Here is a 20762-nt window from a genome sequence, read left to right as displayed (position 1 = left end):
CTATCTAACAATTCCAAAACTACTACCTTATACACACACAAGTGTAAAGGGATAAAGAATATGTAGATAAATATATATGAATGAGTGATGGTACAGAGCGGCATAGGCAAGATGCAGTAGATGGTATCGAGTACAGTATATACGTATACATATGAGATAAATGATGTAGGGTATGTAAACATTATATTAAGTAGCATTGTTTAAAGTGGCTAGTGATATATTTTACATCAATTCCCATTATTAAAGTGGCTGGAGTTGAGTCAGTGTGTTTGCAGCAGCCACTCAATGTTAGTGGTGGCTCACTGTTAGTGGTGGCTGTATCGTGAGATTTTGAGTGAAAATCTCCTTCCATCAGCAAGGGCATTGAAGATGAAACGTGGCTGGGTCTTTCAGCATGACAATGATCCCAAACACACCGCCCGGGCAAAGAAGGAGTGGCTTCGTAAGAAGCATTTCAAGGTCCTGGAGTGGCCTAGCCAGTCTCCAGATCTCAACCCCATAGAAAATCTTTGGGGGGTTGAAAGTCCGTGTTGCCCAGCAACAGCTACAAAACATCACTGCTCTAGAGGAGATCTGCATGGAGGAATGGGCCAAAATACCAGCAACAGTGTGTGAAAACCTTGTGAAGATTTTTTCATTTTGTCTGTCATAGTTGGAAGTGTACCTATGATGAAAATTACATGCCTCTCATCTTTTTAAGTGGGAGAACTTGCACAATTGGTGGCTGACCAAATACTTTTTTGCCCCACTGTACATGAAATGTAATTGAACTGTTTCCCTCTCTCTCGCCCTCCGTCAGTTCCGCTCTCTCTCCATGGTGTCAGAGTGCCTGTTCTCGCTGATCAACGGCGACGACATGTTTGTGACTTTCTCTGAGATGCAGGAGAGCAGCACACTGGTGTGGGTGTTCAGCCAGGTCTACCTGTACACCTTCATCTCCCTCTTCATCTACATGGTACTGTCGCTCTTCATCGCCCTCATCACTGGTGCCTACGAGACCATCAAGGTAACAACAAAGGGCGAGATTTTCGTCAGGCAAAAGAGCACAGATCTGTGTAAATAATACAGTAAAACTCATCATCCACAGTGAGATTTAATTTGAAAATGTTCTTCAGCGATGTGCATTTTCAGAGATCAAGGTACAGCCAAGAGTCATTATAGCCCTTTATCTATGAAGGAAGTTAGAGGTAATTTCTCAATATGACTGGAAGACAATAGTATCTATTAGCATGCTTGCAGTTACCCTGGACTTCCAGTCATTGCTCTAATGCTATTTGGCAATTGCGCTAACTCTAGTTAGCAACTTCCTTCAAACTGCACGCATGTCTCCTCTCCTGTCCCTCTAGCACCAAACCCAGGAGCCCTACCACATTACGGACCTGCACGCCTTCATCGCAGAGTGCACTGACACGCCCAGCTCGGGCATGTACCGGGGCCTCGAGACCTCGCCCTGCTCCTTCTTCTGCTGCTGTGACAGGTGGGTCAGGGGGCACAGGTCAAGACTGAAGGTAGAAGTCAAGGCCAGGTTCAGAATCCACCCCCCAGCTCTTAACTTCTTCAGTGTTTGCCGATCTGAAGGAGTCAGACGGGTGTAAGTTGATGGTGATGGCTCCAACTAGCCTTGATGGGGATGGATGTTCCCCTGTAGAATGATCAGCAGTAGATGCCACTTCAATGACCAGACAATAACAGATGCATTCACTATTATCCTTTCTATCACGGTTGAGAGACGTTTACGTTTTTCTACATGTGTATGCGCTATCGTGTTAAGTGCTTGTTTCTTCCCTCAGAACGACAACATACGAGGATGTCCTTTTGGTGAACTGACTGGGTTGTGGTGTCTGGACCTACAGCGCTCTCTGCTGGCCCGGAGTGCTGCACTGCATCCAGATTTTCATTGTCTTTACCATCGAATCTGGGTCAGGCATGAGCCAGGACTATGAGCTGAAAGCCTATTCTTTTTTGAGTGGATTCATTGACGAGACCACCTGCGTTGTGTGAATGTTATAGGGATGTTGCACAGTAACATACAGCTCAACACCGCATTTCCCACACAGAAAGAGAACAGTGTTTTGCCAAAATTGGGATTTACGCACAATCCATACTTGCTGAGGGCCATAGTGCAATGTCTTGTTAGCACATTTAGCTGCTTTTTAATTGTTTTACATGAATTTTTAGGTGTTCAGTAAGCTGCAGAAGGGACAAGAACTGGACAAAGCATGTTTTTTTTAAATGTCAGAAGTTCTGGTTATATATGAAGGTTGATGACAATGACATGCGTACTTTATCTTAGGCCAGAGACTGCTCTGGAGTAGCACTTCCACTGTCCCTTTGGAGAGAGCACTAAAAGTCCAGTTCACATGACTCATGCAAGAACGTCATTGCCCTGTCATGAGGCGCAAGCCCATCAAGAACTGCTGAGAGCAAGGCTGGCTTGGCCACAGCTCTTTGTGGTCACCACCACTGAACTCTGTACAAGTCAATTGAACTTAAACCCTGCACTGCGCCTGGACACAATGGCTCACTCAATGACCTTAATCTTTGCTCTTTGCTGTACAAATCTCCTGCCAAATAGGCTGTGGTTAGACAGGCAGCCCAATTCTGATCTCCCCCCCACACACTAATTGGCCTTTTGACCTTTCCCATCAGATCTTTTTCAGAGTTGATTTGATTGGTAAAAATAAGATCAGAATTGAGCAGCCTGTCTAAACGCAGCCATAGTATTTCAGCGTTTTAAGACCGATCAATTAAAAAACCAGTACTCACACCCAGGTGCTGGTTCTGGTCTCCAGGAACAATATCCATAGAATTGTTCTATAGTTTTAAGTTGGACACAGACAGAGATGCAGTGCATCATCTCAAGTACACCTACAGTACCAGTGGTTTCAGTAGGTGTTAATCCGGTGACGCAGCACACAGGGTAAACGTCAGTGCCGTTGTTGATTTTGTACGTGTCAAGTTCTACACTGTACATGTCCTGTTCACGATGCACAAATGATGCTTTTTGTCGCTGCGTGCTGAACACTGCTTCGTCAGAGTTCATTTGAAAAAGGGTTCCGTAGTGAAGTAGTCACGTCTACTCCCGAGTCTCACAAAGACCCACCATGGCACAACATTCCGGTCGCAATGGAAGTATGACTGTCCATATTTGCTTGACCTGAATGTCACTTCCTTAAATGAGGAAACTACACGATTGGAAAATGGAGAGTTCATCTGTTTTTTTGTGTGCGAATTTTTAAAGGCCTATGCTCCAGTCATGGACAATATGGATGGAGAACTGCAAATTGTATCCGACTGGTCTAAAGAACAAAGACTGCCTGCGAGTAACGGGGAGAGGATAACGAGCAGGCAGGACAGCTAAGCGAGGCCAGAGAGATGGGGGTATTTGCGAGCATTGCAGTAATGCTTGTGGTGTTGACCCAGAAGAATTCTCTGATGTATGTTTCATCCCATTCTGTTTTACGTCTCATAATGATGTCTAGTTTAAAACGAACCAATTGCTTTGTCCTTGTGAAAGTTTAAATTATTTTTTATTTTTTTTAAATGTTGGGTTGTTTTATGTATCTAGAGAGAAATGCCTAAGGGGAGCGTGGTCTTCAGGTTCAGACTCCAGAAAGTGGTCATGCATTGAGCTTTGTACTCCCAATCACCTTTGAAGGAGGAGAAAAAAACGTTTTTTTAATAATAGGTTATAGGCCTGCTTCCATTTCGGTCCCAGCTACTTCTTCTAAACGTGAACCTTTTGGCGTTGATAGATTCCATAGAACCAAGGTGTAGGCAAAGTTATATGTGAATATAACCTCCCAAACAGGCTAAAAGCAGAGCTTTCACCATATCCGTTCTTTAGGATCTGAGAACACCAAAGGGCTAGAGGCTACGAGAAGTGGCTAGGGGCTGAAATGATACTGGGCCATAGCCTGCCTGTCAGTTAGTGACGAGTCATGTAGCTCTTATTTGAATGGTCATATAGTACATTTAAATTAAATGTATGTTCTTAACTAAGCAGTACACCAACAGGATTTGTTTTTGGCCTTGCGTTTTGTATATTGTAGTATTAGACACTGAAGAGGTCCTGTCTGAGCAGTCTGTAGACATTTATACAGTTCATTGTGTAATCTTTTTTTCCCCCTTACTTGAACATTGTTTTGAGTATGTTGGATCTCTGTGCCACACTCAGTACGATGCCAAACCATTGATGATTAAATGCCTGTTTGTTCACGTGGCTGGAAATACTTTGGAGAAGGAGCAGGTGGCAATTGCTTTGGGCTGCATCCCGATTCTCCACCCTTCTCCCGAAGTCTGCATTTGCACACATCGATGAATTTAAAAGCAATGGGATTGGTTTAGTCGTTGGCTAGAGAGAATTTCAACTTGTCCAATCCATGACCGGAAGTGTACAAGTGCAAATATTTTTTAAAGGGTGAAGAATCAGGACGCAGCCATACTTTCGGTTCTTCACCACTTGATTTTGATCAAACAAAGCTGGTAAAATGATCTGCTTTGTTGATGTTTGAGTTATATATTGTTTGCATGAAACTCAAGCCCATGGTCAAGCTTACAGTATAAAATGTGTGAAGAAATATCATGAGTTTACCTCAGGGTGTAATTACCTGAACTTACCAGAAGGGGGAATAAGGGCTTTTGCACCCCAAAGACTCAGACAATAACATCCTAAAGGAGGAGAATAGACCACCTTGCATCCAAGATCTCTTTATTAGGTAGAGAGAGACAATAGGGATCGAATACAACCGAAGACAAAATGTATTATAGTACAACAAATACCATAGATACATTTACACAATTCATGTAACATTCAATATGCACAAATTCGTCACAGTCCACATTTCAAAACGTCGATGGTAGATCTCCTTAAATAGAACACTTGTGCCCATATCATGGTAACACAGGAAGTTGGTGGCACCTTAAACCTCTTAAGGATCTGCTCCTTTTTTTCAATTTTCGCCTAAAATGACATGCCCAAATCTAACTGCCTGTAGCTCATGCCCTGAAGCAAGTATATGCATATTCTTGTTACCATTTGAAAGGAAACACTGACGTTTGTGGAAATGTGAAAGGAATGTAGGAGAATATTACACAATAGATCTGGTAAAAGATGATACAAAGAAAAAAGCAACCGTTCTTTAATATTTTTTTTTGTACCATCTTTGAAATGCAAGATAAAGACCATAATGTATTATTCCAGCCCAGGTGCAATTTATATTTTGCAGTGTATGTGTAAAGTTTTAGACTGATCAAATGAACCATTGCATTTCTGTTCAAGCTGTTGTATCAAGACTGCCCAAATGTGCCTAATTTGTTTGAATAACTTTTCATGTTCAAAATTGTGCACTCCTCAAACAATAGAATGGCATTCTTTCACTGTAATAGATACTGTAAATTTAGAAAGTGCAGTTTAGATTAATTGGGGAGAATGGGCTCGTGGTAATGTCTGAAGCAAAATTACTGGAATGGTAACAAACACATGGCTTCCATGTTTTTGAGGCCATTTCATTCGCTCTGTTCCAGACATTTTTATGAGCCGTCCTCCCCTCAGCAGCCTCCACTGCCTGGTAACGTACCTTTCCTAAGCAGCCTTTGGCGGTTGATGCAGCACATCATTCCTTCCAGCCCACTTGACCTAATCTCATCATCCATTATGTACTGTTCTGGCTGCCCATCCTTTAGCTGGGCTCTTGGGCCACGCCCATCTCAGTGACACACACTTTGTTTTTGCACTCTAGTCGTCTACTGGGTGTGTCCACTGTGTATGTGCACACCACTTGATGCTGGCGTTGGGTTTTTCTTTTTTCCCACACCAAATGCAAACACACACACACACACAACGACTACATCTCTGTCAGACCCGCATGCTCACACCTTCATCCCTAGTGCTGGCATTATTGTTTGCCACTTGGCCTTAAATTGTACCCATTTGTTTTTTCTCAATATTTCAATAATAAATTATTAGATTACTCCCTTGTGTTAATGCTGGATTGATTGATTGATTCTCAAGTTAAGTATATGTTTTTTTCAAGATGAGTGATGAGAAGAGAATCGTCCAGCTCATTGGGGATCTCCCTACACCCCCATATTGTTTTTCCATTTAACCTTTATTCATACAGGTTCTTTTCATCGAAATATGCCTTTTGCACTAGAGACCTGTAATGACCTGAGGATATGCTTGTGGTTGTTACATGGTGCCCTCAATACATAATGACTACGCTGAGGTAATGGTCTACAATCTAAAGTTTCAATGGGTATGGTGTTTGGTGTCTGTGGCATTGTTATTTATATAGTATTTCATTTGTCGTTTGATAATGTGTTCCAGTGTGTCAAAGGTGGCCTCACGTTTCCCGACTGCCGAACAACGATGACTCAGAGAAGCTACTGTAGTAAATGGGTGACGCGCTAGGCTTCCATGATATTTTGAGATGAGGTTCCCTCTAACTGTTGTCTTGTTGGACTAAATACTTCATACCCAGGTCAGAAATTGACCACCATGACCCTTTTCTTCAGCATGAGTATACGTGTGTGTGCTGGTGTAACAGTATAACTTTAGACCGTCCCCTTGCCCATACCCGGGACCCTCTGCACACATCAACAACAGTCACCCTCGAAGCATCGTTACCCATCGCTCCACAAAAGCCGCGGCCCTTGCAGAGCAAAGGGAAACACTACTTCAAGGTCTCAGAGCAAGTGACGTCACCGATTGAAACGCTATTTAGCGCGCACCACCGCTAACTAGCTAGCTATTGCACATCCTTTACACTGGTCTGTTTTTCTGTCTGTCTGTATATCTGCCAGTCACTCTCTCTGTCTGTTAGCCTCTCTGTATGTGTGTGGTCTTGCATGGTTGTTTGCTCTGTGCCATGGGCAGCGTATGCAGCTGTACATGGAGCTGCATACACAAAGTATGTCCGGGATTGGTGTTGTTTTGGCAGATGGGTGAAACAACAAGACCTCACTGGAAGACTGTGGGCCAGCAAGTCAATGATGAAAGAAACCACTTTGGTTTAACAATCCCTGTTCCATTGCCACAGGCTTTCCCATAGAGACCAATACTGAGCCACACCCTTATAGGACAACATTACAGAGCATTGAGATGGGTGGGCAGAAACAGGAATGAACTGGATTTTGTGGTTTTACTAACAACCCAATTGAGGATCTTCGTTTGTGGCCGAATACACACACACTATAAAAGCTATGGGGTCAGGGAGAGGCTCTTGGTTCCCCAGTCTCTGCAATTAGCCCTCGACGATAGTAAAGGCTGACAGGCTGCAGATGTAACAATTGCCAGAGCCCTGTGAATAGCTGAGACAGACAGAGGGGTCAGACAAACTGTATGAGTCACCCGCTTCCACACACACTATAATGAGGTGCAGTAAACACACACACACACACACACACATTGTAAGAAAGGCAGATTGAATGGTGAGGATCCCAATGTCTACATATTTCACATCACTCGTCCAGAGTGAATGCATCATGTCTGTTTCCAGTCTAACCCTCTCCTCGCACTGTGAGTTGGGACTTTTCTTTGCCCAAAGACTCCTCATTCATTTGTTGTTCTTTGTCGTCTTGCTGTATAACAAACTAGTTGATGTCAGATTTCTTGGCCCGATTCAGTCTCTTTCTGTCAATTTCATAGTCTTTGTATGTTGCCAGTCTTTTCATTGATTCCTATTGTAAAGCCAGCAGCTGCAACTGAGGGAACAGAAGCAAGCTGCCACTCCCATTGTGGGCAGTCAGGGCCGTGCAGCAAAGTAGCTGAGGCTGTATGTCTTCATAAGCACCATCAACAGATGCACCTTATTGTCGCTGTTTGATGACTTAATCTCCAGAACATAAACTTTTCAAGAAATGGATAAAATGACCATATTTCCCCATTAACGAACATACAATTATGACATTTCCGAAGCTATTTGGGGTAAATGTTGTTGGCCCTACAGTTATGAAATGTTCAGAGCACATTGAGTTACTGCTTTGCAAAAACTGAGTTTCAAGGTTTTCATGGGACAATGACATTATGCTAATAAATAAGACATAACCAGACCAGGAGTGTGAACAATGCCTTTCTCAGTTGAATAAATGTGCCTATTCTTCATTGATATCAAGAAACTATCAATTGCATTCAAATCGATTTTTTTTAACCAACTGAAACTGAAACCTTTACAGACTCTATGTATACATACTTATGTAGCCTAGCCTATTCGTTTGGCCTTGCAGGCATCCAGTGTAGGTCTGCAGTAGTTTAAATATGAGCCATGCAGCTGGATTTTGGAACTTCATACACAGAGAATGGGTGAGGGATGGGGGCCAGGCACTCTCGCACACAGAAAATAAAAGAAGGGGCAGTGGTTTAGCATATGACATCATCCATAGTTTTTTAAATAAACCTCAGGCCATGGTTCTTCATTGGTTCCTTGCTGGATAAATCGATTTTTTGGGGGGGGGGTGCTTCTGCAATTTCACCCTCGCTCGACTATGTGTTAACGCCACTCATTCGATTCCTCTTTCCAGAGAGGTAGCTTCTTTGGTCCCGGGAACGTTACTAAAGAGGAATTGAAACTACAGCGTCAGTGCGAAGCTTGCCAGTGAAGGGAGCCAGTTGCACGTTTGATTGTTTGTCCTCTACGTTTATAACCTCCGCACCGATATATTTGGTCTGTTTTTGTCCAGCCAGCGAGGAAGTAGCCTTCAAAAAAAAGGAATCGCCTACAACGGTACCTGAGAATTTGTGGGGGGGAAACGCTGCGAAGCGTACCTCGACATTCTTACGGTGAGTGGGTATTATTGATACGATGTAGTTCGAGCCAGCAAACGTCTCGCAATAAGCACTTTCTTGGACACATTGTTGCCATTTCGGTGCCTTTTATGTTCTGCTAATTCATGCTGCTTTCGCGTTAAAATATGTAATCTAAACAAAGCTCGCGAAATGACACTTATCAATCGTTCGTTGTTGAAAGCCCATGTTTTCAAACTGGATTTTGATGTGACGTCTACAACGTCGGTGAACTTGTTTTGGGCGGTGGTTTCAACAAGGACGTGGTGGTTTTCTTTCCCTAAAAAAGTCGTGTCAAGGTCCATGAGGTGACTGGACACCCAACTGTATGCGTAGCCTAAGTTCTATGTTCATTTAATCGATTTATTGACTAACCTCGGCACCAAATGTACCCCTACCATTGTTCTGAGAATGAGAGGGCCCCAAATGGCTACTGCAAAACCGGGGTTAATTTACCGTTCGTGATTGTGTCCTGAGATTTGGGCTTTGCTGAGTTCTCTGTGGCTCGCCAGTAAACTCTGCGATGCAACTGCGTTTTCGAATGGAGAGCAGGTGTGAACGCGATCCCATTATCGATTGCTGGCCCGATCGAAAGTGCATCTTTTACATGTGGCGCTATGAAAGAACATTAGTCTAAATAATTTCATTGTAGGTTACATTGCTGAATCAATCTCCCATTATGTGAGCACAGTTGATAGGGACATTGTGATGGGCTGGCAGGCCTATATGATTCTCTATCACAATAAGCTTTTTGAGTTACCTTTTACACCAGCAGCACGTCAGTGTGAACGGGAATGTCAGTCTGGCTCGCGCGCCCTCCAGGTCTGGAGATGTCTGCTAGATTATACTGACTGAGACTGGGCAGCGCTAGAAGGAGAGTTCAGAAGCATCAGATGCCAATGTCAGATCCCAGTGATCCTGTCAGCTGGGTTTTGGCTCCAAATACATGTTACATAATCTGTAATGGGGCACAGGCCAGCCAATGCTATCCCACCTGCCCCATCTCAATGTCACGGACTGGGTGTCAACAGAAGTTCATCAGATTTCAGAAGTCTATCAAACAGCATCAGTCTGGTCATATCTGCTGTTGTCATCAATTGTTCTATATAGCATAACATGCCTTTTTATCAGTGATCAAGTGCTTTCTTTCAATCTGAAAACTGTTAATTAAATGTGAAATTGACATTTGATCTCTTAAAGGAGACGTGACTTCCTTTTCAAGACATATGTGCTAATGTGGTGAATGTGGTCTTGTTTTTGGGTTTTGTTGTAGGGGTGTATTATCCATTTCAGGGTGTCACATTGACTGAGAGGTTACGTTGCTGCAGGGGTTTGACAGTGACACCCTCTCGCCCACCCAGAGTGGGGAATGTGTCCCCTCTCAGCAGTGACCTCTCAGGCAACCCTCTCTGAGTGTGAATTATCACTGCAGGAGCTTGAAACCATCTCTCTCACTGATGCCTATGGCCTGAGCTCCTGGCATGTTCACAATACCAGAGGTGTCAAACATATACAGTCGGGGGGGTCCAATCTGGCCCACTGGTGTTTTTTAAATGTATATATACTTTGAAATGACTAAAACCAAATCAACTGTCAATTATAATGGACCTACATACAGTTTCTTGAATGTGTCCATCTCATTAATAATCACCTACATGTCAGGGTGCATTGAAAATGCCAGAAATGAAGGATTGAGGACAATATTTTTAAATAACAAATTCAGTGCGGCCTGCCGGACCTTGTTGAAGACCAAATGCGGCCCCTGGGGGAAAATGACTTTGACACACCCGTTTAAGATAATACCACTTCCTCTGTCCTCCTGCTAAACCTCTGCAGTGTCAGATCCAAATTGACTCGAAGTTGGCAGTCAGTGACTATGAGTCTGGTTTCAATTATGGGCTCTTTTGGCGTAGAGGAACTACGTCACACTACCTCAATATGGGTGAGGGGATTCAGGGGACACTCCCAACAAATCGTGGGGTGGACATAACAGAACGTTGCAATTTAAAAAAACAATGTTTGCAGGCAAAATCTTTGCAGTGGTTTTGCAGGTAGTTGACGCAAACTAGCCACTTGCGAAATGCACTCATTAAAAGTAACCTGCGTGATCTCGATCTTCCTAGCCAGTATTTTATTCAGCCAATAAAGTAGTGATGTAGGCAGTGACGCAGTTTGTCTATGCCAAAAAATACCCTAGTCACTTCTTTTGCCTATGGTCGGGTTGACGAGACTACCCTAAGTGCAGGTTTAGGATCAGTATTACCAACCCTAAAATCATCCTTATCGCTGTATTCATTGAAAGAAAACAGACCTTAGATCAGCCTCTGACTCTCGTAGAACTAATGTTCTCTCGACGAGAGTCGCGTAAACATGATTGGCACCCAACTAGTCTTGGAATGTAAGTTGCACTTCAATTGGTTCCTCTCCTGTAGTGTACACTCCCTTGTTAGTCAACATGGCGCCCCATGGGGCAGATGCAGTTGTCTATTTTCGGTAAGACTCTCACAGAAATCCAGGTGGTTGGCATTGCGTTGTTTCCGATCGCGTGACCGGAGGGCTGATTTTTAAATTGGATAACAGCCGTAAAACTCCGCAGGTCTGAGGGGTTTGTTATCTGTTATTTTTGTTTGGTGCCTTCAACAAATTCCCTTAAATAATAGTCTTGGGAGTGTGGGAGTCACAAAAGGTGTGCTGCTTGACTCCTGGCTTTCCACTTGTAATGGTTGCTAAATGCTCCTTTTATTTGCTCTGGTTGTCGTTGTGGCCATGCGACCGCATCGACGCTACAGCTGCTGGGATGATACCTAAATGGATGTCAAGGTCACTGGACTCAAATCCATTGTCTTTGCCCTGCGTAGTGAGCTGATGAAATGGTACCTAATTACACACACCTGCTCGCGAGCTATTATCTACCCTATCAGCGGCCATAAAATCCCTCAAATTTGCAGCATTATGAACGTCACACATCCTGTGAATACAATTACAGTAGGTTTCATCGTGCGCTCTCTCACTGGTTTCTATGGTGTCTCAGTAAGTCCGTCCCACATATAGGGAGAAGGGTGCTATTTGGGACTCGGACACGGTCTCCAGTCCGGAAGGGCTGCTGCCGGCTGTCCCATGGAAGGCTGTGGTTGGTTGTGCTGCTGTAGCACTTGCCACTGTGGTGGTCTGTGCCTTGGGATTCAGCGTTCTCTTTATTAGCCACGATGCAATGGACACGCACTGCTTTTAGACTCTGGCCGCCTGGCATTGTGACGTGTGGCTCTGTGCTCTGCTATGATCCAAAGTGTTCAACACATTCAGGAATTGGATTTGGTCAGATCCTGTGTTCTGGTCTGACCTTGAGATGCCTGCTCAAGGAACAATTTAAGTCCACTTATTTCATATTTTTCCTACGAGGCTTCATTCAAATCTATTGACGCTGCATCCCGCACCGATATACGTTTAGCCATATCTGGTTTGTTTTAATGGTGTGCTTTGGGACAAGGTTTGATTGGTGGTTAGGTGTTGACCCCGAGGTTTGAGGTGTGTGTATCTGACGGCCCTTGCTGTGTGCATCGTGGCTGGTTACACACATCCTGTTTTCCTCTGGTCTGCCTCACGTCCCATGAGTAACCCAGGTCTTGTGTGTTCAGTAATAGAGCCGTGGTGTGTGTGCGCCCAAGTGCATGGCAGCCAGGCAGGCGCGATGGGATCAGTCCATCTGGCCTGCGCTCACCCTGGCTGCTCATAGCCCTGGTAACTGATCTGGCCCTGAGGCAGCAGCAACACCGAGCACAGCTGCTTTCCACTATTGACTTTCTTCCTGATCCCCAGAGAGAAGCAGCCCTGTAGCCATCCCACTGTCAGCCTCCCCATCCCTCCAAAAGCCTGGTGTCCCTGGTCTGTCATGGCATCTTCTCAATTAGTGTTTCTGTGATTTTTCTCCGCAACCGATCCCCTTGCCTCCTTCGCAAACCCCTCAGACCTTCTCCAATGGGTTTTTGAGAAGATGCGAGGAATCAAGGTATTATGCATTTAGAGCCCTGGTGTCCCAGGTCTGGTTGTTCTCGTGGGATTTTGGCCAAAAGCAAGCGTGCCAGCTGCTACCCCTGTCCCCCTGCTTCGGCTGAGCTAATCCATACGCCCCTCTATGCCCCAGGCCAAAGGGGGCACAGGGGCAGACAATGGGACCTGTCTGTTACCTTTTAATCCTCAGATTACCCACTGACAACCAGCACACACACCTCCCCTCTGCCATCTCCCACCCTGCGGGAACATTCGGCCCTATTCATGCCCCAGACCAAACCCGGCTCAGTGCTGCTTTGAACCTGGTCCAGTTTTATCCAGATTGTTCTGACTGCCTGCAGGAACGTAAGCTAGTGGCTAGGCTAGCCGCGAGTCCATTCCCTCCTGATTCCCCCCAGGCTAAATGACTAGGTAACCCCCATTGTCTTGTGATTTCCCTTAACACTAACTTGTTAGGTTAGCCCATCCGCATCTCATTCCCCTGCGGCTAATTGGCTACACTAACTATCCACTTAGCCTGTAGCGTGACTCGCCACAGCCTTATCCTCCTCATCCCGTTATCGAGTGCTTTAACATCAGTTAGCACATTCTCCATGCCCCCCTTATGGATTTAATTAACCTTAACATGTGTTTTAAGTACACAGTCCAGCTCATGAATTGTTTAGCATGGCTAAGCCAATGCTTTAGTGTCCCGCCTATATGTCAGGGCTCTAATCCTGGCGGGCTGCAGCGCTTGCAGGATTTTGTTCCAGTGCAGGACACTTACTTCAGCCGAGCAATCGACTAACTCTGGTCTTTCATTAAGACCAGGATAGGGTTTATTCACAGGAGCTGGACTGGAGCAGGAGCATGCACAGAGTCCAAGACGAGGCGATGTCCACTACTGATCCATCGAATAGCTTAGAAGCATCTTTTGATATTCTCTGTATATATATCTGTGGTCTACCCAAGTTGGCAAAGGGGCTTTGTGCCCTGGTGTCTCCCCAGCCTCTCCACTAGACATGGGGCGGGGCTTCCAGAAGTTCCCACCATCCAAGCACAGTGCAGGGGACACCCAGTGACGGGTGGGGCGCTGCAGGAAAAGGGCGTTCTGTGGGGTAGAGCTCCGTTGCTCTGCCTGCGCGGTACAGTCGTATCTGACTAGGATCATAACGACGTTCCTTGCGTTTTGTCTGAGTTTACAGCTGACATGGCTCGTTGAGCAGAGCAGCCCAAGTGGAGCCCTTGCTATGGTTGCTCACTGACTCGGCGTGCAGGGAGCTTGTGACGGATGGAGAGTAGCAACTAAAGGGTTTACTAATGGAGGAAGTCGTTTGGGTCCGGGCCTTAAATTTGACACAAGCAATCGGGCCTGACCGTCTCGGGCATGGTTAGGGTTCGGGCTTAAAATTCACGCCCGTGCAGGGCTCTAGTAGGGGGTCCCGTGTTGTTTTTGATGGTACCCGAAGACATTTAATGCTGGCTGGCTTGGGTAGGGGATCCTGTGTGTTTGTTTTTGATTAGCCATGGAGGGATTTTATAGGTCATTTTTGATATTTATTTGTCGTTGACATCATCGTTTTTATGCTTCAATTCTGTCTCAAACTGAAATGAGTGCCACCTCTTCAGTGTACTGCCAGATGAGATGCCATGGGCTTTAGTTAGCTAGTTAGCGGTGGCTTTTCAGGTCGGCATGAGCTCGTATTCCCACCGAGTAATTCCATTCCGCTCTTGAGTCCATTGTGCCAGTGGTTCCGGTTAAACGGAAGGGTAAAGGTCAGCAAGCTATCCTCTATGGGAGCGTTGCTCCTGTTGAGTTGCCTCATAGGAGATCGGCACCCTGCCCTCACCCTCAGGTCACTGTGAAACGCTTGTCACCATAGGGCGAGCTTGGGAAGGCAGCGGTGCATGGCTCCCCGGGGAGAGCCCACGGTAGTGTGTCGTCCACCATGGCCTGTTTTTGTTACCCTACGCGCGGGGAACCGGTTACTCAGGCGACACATACAGTCATTGGGGAAATGCTCATGGTGCTCGTTTTAAATGAAGTTGGATCCACGTCTGCACGGTCTACCTAACATAACCGGCTATAATGGCATAGTGGTATAAAGTTAGTCAACAGCGCGCGCCTCTAGGCGAAATACACAGGTAGGCTGTGCTACGGTTGAACACAATCGGCTCTAAAATTAGTTGGCTCCATCATTCTAAACGACACTGTAGGCTACTTCAAAACCACACCTGTATAACTGAAGAAAATCCGAATGCTGATTTGAGATGAAATGGTTACTATAGAATGATGCCACATGGATGTTTCACTGGTAAAACCTGATGAGTTACGGTGTGGTGTTTTTGTCTTACTGTGGTTTTATGCTATTCTATTCTGTTCTGTTCTGTAGAATACTGTGTTCCTTGTAATCTTGCAGACACGGATTCAGCTTGGATCTGACTTCATTAAACGAGTGCCATTCCACAGAGCAGCCTGGTTCTCTGCAGCTAAAGTAGAGAATGTACACGTATGCAGAAGCTCTGGCTCTTTGAGTGCAGCAGACTAAAGACCCTGGGAAAGTCGGATCGGCAACCACGTCCTCTTTTGTTATCAGACGCCAGCAGGAACTGTGAAAGAATGCTAGCGCCTCTCCCTCCCTCACGGTGTCCCAGACTGAATTCTTAGGAGTAGAGCTGTGTGTGTGTGTGTGTGTGTGTGTGTGTGTGCAAGAATGCAGCAGTTTTGGTTAGTGTTGTGACGTGAACACCCCCCCCCAGTTGGGTCTGCCGAGGACATCACTCACTCACACACGCCTTGCCACTACCCTTCTTATACCCTGCCAACTAGCCTATATAGAGCCTCGTACAACCACTCGCCCGCTGCAGCCTATGTATAGTATCTTATCATAATCTCATGCTACACTTTGCACAAGTATGCCCAATGTAATTTAGGCCTATTTAATGTCCAATGCAGCCATTTAAAAATAAATCTCCATATCAAATCATTTCTGGGTAACAATTAAGTTTTCAAAAAAACTTTTTAAATTTTTTTTTTTTTAAACGGATGGCTTCTTAGAAAAGAGCTATTGGTCTATTAACTACTTTTCTGATGTTACCAGGCAGGCCCAAACTCCATCCCACAACAACAGGCTGACATTTCAGGCAGTCTTTTCAAGCAGCTCTTACACTAAAAGGGCATGATCATAATTTTCACAGTATTATTCCAACCTCTGTGTGGAAATATATAAAAACACAGGTAAATCATGTTTTTGACGACACTGGGCCTTTAAATCCATACACATTCAAACATGTTGTCACCCAAGATATAATGTATTAAATGCATATCCAACATGCTGGGCTGGCTTGAAATGTAACCTCTCTCCAATTAATGGAATAGGAGAATATTGGGGCTTGATTGTACAGTTTGCCTCAACAACTTCAGTCATGTTTCAAATGTCCAATATCTAAGTGTTTAGGGCTAAGCTTAGGCATTAACTCCGAATGGTTTAGGATGGGCTTGACAAATACCCCAAACCACTTTCTATTGCTGGATTCGAACTTGCAACCTTTTAGAACCAGAGGCAGATGCTTACACCCATCCCGGTCCACAACCAAAGCCACCTTGAAGGTAACATCGCTCACTGTTGCCCCTTGTGGTCGATTTTTCACGTCATCTCCCGACGTCCTCGGACATGGCTGGACGTCGAGTACCGACTCGCTAGCGACCTGCCTGGCTCGCCTTTGTTGAGTTTACAAAACTGAGAGCAGGCACCTCCTAGGTCTACGACAGCAGCAGTGCGTTGGGGAGCGTCTTTAATTTAGTCGAGACTGGCTGAGACAGCCACGCGGCTGGGTTGAGAGCCGAGCTGGGCCCATATGCTCAGCAGAGCCTCTCCTGTCATCATGCTGTGAGTAATGACTGTCTTGTGTTGGTGGATTTCATCAGGAGATTGGATCTCTCTGCGTGCCATGTTTTCTGAGTGTTCTGTGGTGATGCAGCGGAACTCTGCAACACTGCCTTTATATGGGCAGACGGAGCAACAGTCTTAAGCTCTTTTCGCTCTCCACACCCCACACATACTTCACCCCATCCTCCGCTCTTCTACCACCAATCCTAAGAGTTCATTCAACTTTCTCCTCTTACTAAATTTATTGGCTCCCTCTTTGGACAGGCTGGCAGTCTAGATGGGGGGGGGGTTCTGGCTTTCCCTGTTCAACAATCCCCCCTTAGTGGATAGCACAGCCTCCTAAATACTTCCTATCTCATGCAGTTGGTAGGTTAATGACTGCCTTGGGTTGTATTTATTAGGCACTCAATGGAAGAAAATGGACTGAAAAGGGGAGAGGACCTGAACTTGACCAATCAGAAGTGCTAGTTTTCGTTTTCCATCGCGAAGCGCTTTGCTACGATGTTCCCTAATGAACACAACCCGTGTGGGTGGATCTGCTTTGGTCAAAATGCGTTGTTGTAACTTCTAGTGAACTTGGTCAGTTGTTGACTAGTGAATGACCTGTTTCCTGTCTGCAGGGAACTGGTCCAATAAAGAAGTTCCCTGTTGGAAACCCCCTTCCTTCCCTAATAAACCCCTCCTTCTCCAATACTCTTTTCTCCTTGTAAACTCCTGTCTTTCTAAAGCCTCTCCACTCTCTCTCCCTCATTATCCACCCTCCTTTCCTGCCATACCCTTTATATATACACACACACACACACACACACACACACTGTGAATGGGGCCTGTGTTTCCTCTGGCCAGAGCCCCAGTACATCGGAGGCATCCACATAGCAAGGCCTCACTCAGACAGCAGTCCTTTAATGAATAGCCAGAGACTGAGGCCCCTGTTTTGTCAAACACCCAAATGGCGCTATATAGCTCAGTTACACCATATTCTCTACCGTCCAGGCCCAGTTTAGTCTAGCTAGCAGCCACTGTTAAATGCTCAATTGGGTTGTCTCTGTCAGGCACAGGGGACAGTCAGGGAAGGTTGGTCACAGACACAGAGTTTGCTTTGGCAGTGCAGTCTAAAATGGAGGTCTATTGTCCACAGTCTTGTAGTCAAAGATGATGCAAGTACTGGAGAATAGCACGGTGGAATCAGAAGAACGCACGATGTGGTAGACCTGCTCTCTCACTTGCACACAGTGGATTCTGAACAAAAATATGAACGCAACAATTTCAAAGATTTTTACTGAGTTACAGTTTATATAAGCCAGTCGGTCAATTTGTAATTAATTAGGCCCTAATCTATGGATTTCACATGACTGGGAATACAGGTATGCATCTGTTGGCCACACATACCTTTTTTTTAAAATAGAAGGAAGTAGGGGTGTGAATCAGAACCAGTCGGTATCTGGTGTGACCACCATTTGCCTCATGCAGCGCGACACCTCCCATTCGCATAGTTGATCAGGCTGTTGATTGTGTCCTGTGGAATGTTGTCCCGCACCTCTTCAGTGACTGTGCAAAGTTGCTGGATATTGGCAGGAACTGGAACACGCTGTCGAGCCAAAGCATCCCAAACTCTGGTAACACCTCTGGTGGGGATTCCTGCATTCAGCATGCCAATTGCACACTCCCTATCAACTGGAGACATCTGTGGCGTTTTGTAAGCCAACTGCGCCTTTTAAGTGGCCTTTTATTGTCCCCAGCACAAGGTGCACCTGTGTAATGATCATGCTGTTGAATCCGCTTCTTTATATGCCAACACCTGTCAGGTGGATGGATTATCTTGGCAGAGGAGAAATGCTACATTGTAAACAAATTTTGCCTAAAATGTTTGAACTTTTAGTGCATATGGGAAACATCTGCAGTCTTTTATTTCAGCTCATGACACATGGGACTAACTCTTCAGTGTATATATTCGTACACACCCTTCCTCTGACAGCTGTTTATAGGCTGCTTCCCTGAGTAGCCTGACAGGCAGAGCTGGAATGTGAACGGGGGTGGCTCGGGTCACCGACAGATGCCCTGGCCCAATCCCTCCACAGGCATTCTAGCACATGTACACATGACACTGGGCCTCAATTCCACCATAAAGGTTTGAGGTTACCATTGAAGCACTCATATTTCCCCTCCACACTCTCCCCGTTCACCTCCCTCTGTGAGCTAGCAGAGAGGAGAATCTATTTATTTATTATTATTTTTACCCGTGGTTAAGACTGTTATGACACTACGTCGTCATCAGTAATACCACCCTGCTCCATCCCCTATCCTTCTTGCTCTTTTTTTTCTTTATTTTTGTTCTCCCTGTAGTCAGACTGCATTTCCAACCCACTCTCAACACAACTAACCCCCCTGCTGTTTGTATTAAAGGGATATCATAAGTGAGCCATTTTTTTTTTTTTTTTTTTTGCGCTGCTAAAACATGGCTGGCACTGTGTCGGATGATTGCAGACAAACAGCTGTAATTAAACTGCAAGAAAGACTGCGAGGGGAGAGTTGGATGCGAAGGTGAGACTGAGCCTGAGGGGGTGACGAGTTTCTTCCGTCCAGACGGCCCACCCCAACAAGCTTACGATGGCAGCGTTTAACCCCCACCCCCAGAGAGAGATACGGACAGCTTGCAGAGTTTGTATTCACGGACACGAGCTCGTCGGTTAATAGCCAGCCACTGTGTTGTCAGACTGCGGCCCGGGAGCAATTTCCAACCGGCTTATGAATTTGCATACTTCCAACACATGGTAATTGTTGCCAAGGGTATTGAGGTAATTGTGATATTAGCTGCAGCGTTAGCTGGAAAGCAAGCATGCTGTGTCCTGAATATGGTATTAGCCCTCTTATACTGGTATTTGTTATGCAAATGAATGGAAGGGAGCACAATGGGTCATTATTTCATAAAAATGCATGATGCCTTTCATATCTATCAGCTGTGCAATGTATTCTATTTTTGGGGGGTAGAAGGGGGGTGTTCCCCTTTCTAATAAATCCAACTGCAAATCTATGCGAAGCCAGGAATGGAAAGCTGCTCATAAAATTCCCAGAGTATTTGTCATGAGGACATTTTGGTGATGAGTGGTTTTAAGATGCCAAGCAATAGATTTCAAATAGGACAAACTGCAGCTAGCTGCTCTGAAGCAGAGGAGTCTCCAACACCCTCACTAATCGCCTTGCTAGAGTTCAACAAAGCCCTTGATATGCATGTGTAGGGTTTTAGTGATTCCACCTACCACGACACCAGAGGTCGGCTCAGTTCGTGGTAAGGAATGCAATACAGGCTGCACTTTGGTAAGCCCCTGGCATTAGTGGTCAAGTCAGCAGCCGCTGGCATTTGCCGGACCAGAGATGGGCACAAGTAAAAGCCAGGCCAGTGCCCATTCTGCCCACGGCCAAAACATCCCCCTTTTATCCTGCTGCTGTCCACCGAACGCGGGTACAGCGACGTCGCGTTAGTCCGACTCCTGCCTGGCCCACTGGCGCTGCCCGCTGGATTTACTTAGCCGGCGGTCGTCCCTGTCTGAGGTGTCCCTCATCCCGCTGGCTCCCCAACGCATCATGACGTTGCTACGTGGGTGTCGGAGCCCACCCAAATGCCGCGTTGTTTGGAACACTGCGTATTGAGTGGACCGTGTGATATTGTGACGAGACGATGACCAATTTGTTAAATGTAGTTGAGCCATGGTTCCTCTCCAAATTTAGATTGATTGATAATGTACTAGGTGATCGATTGAGAGACTACTGGCCTATAACTCCTGGGCAATGTTCCAAACTTGATTCGGCCAAGTCATTGATGGCTAATTCTGTTTCACAAAAACATCTCAGGTCATTGAGTTGAAGTATGCTATAATATCTATATAGCGTTGAAATAATGTAGATGTGTAAGAAGAGCTAGCTGCTCTGGCGTAGCCCTGCTCGGTTGAGTGCAGGCTGCAAGCTTGGCCCCTCTCCTCGTTGGCTGCCTTTTATCCTCCCTGGCGCCCCTCTCGCTCTGTGCTGGAGATGTGTAACAGCAGAGACGAGGAAACAGCCTGTCTGCCTGCAGTCAGAGCCCGAAGGAGAGGAAAAGAAATCGTGGA

At 45.6% G+C, this 20762-nt stretch overlaps 2 protein-coding genes across 2 annotated transcripts in view; both read left to right on the top strand.

The window, feature by feature from the left end:
- LOC118364966 (mucolipin-1-like) overlaps nucleotides 1-5974 on the top strand; it is a 24055-nt gene extending 18081 nt beyond the window's left edge. The window contains exons 12-14 of the mRNA XM_035746810.2: nucleotides 800-1006; nucleotides 1347-1477; nucleotides 1791-5974. Coding sequence (XP_035602703.1) covers nucleotides 800-1006; nucleotides 1347-1477; nucleotides 1791-1827 — 375 coding nt within the window. The 3' untranslated portion in view covers nucleotides 1828-5974. The remainder of the gene's footprint in view (nucleotides 1-799; nucleotides 1007-1346; nucleotides 1478-1790) is intronic.
- Nucleotides 5975-8342: 2368 nt separating this feature from the next.
- The window catches only part of LOC118364963 (mucin-12-like), a 47616-nt gene continuing 35196 nt past the window's right edge, over nucleotides 8343-20762 (top strand). Inside the window, exon 1 of the mRNA XM_035746807.2 lies at nucleotides 8343-8779. The gene's annotated coding sequence lies outside the window, so the exon portion shown is untranslated. The remainder of the gene's footprint in view (nucleotides 8780-20762) is intronic.

The sequence above is a fragment of the Oncorhynchus keta genome, chromosome 32, assembly GCF_023373465.1.
Source record: "Oncorhynchus keta strain PuntledgeMale-10-30-2019 chromosome 32, Oket_V2, whole genome shotgun sequence".
NCBI lineage: Eukaryota > Metazoa > Chordata > Actinopteri > Salmoniformes > Salmonidae > Oncorhynchus > Oncorhynchus keta.
Note: the sequence above shows the minus strand (reverse complement) of the source record. Positions and strands in the feature narration are given on the sequence as shown.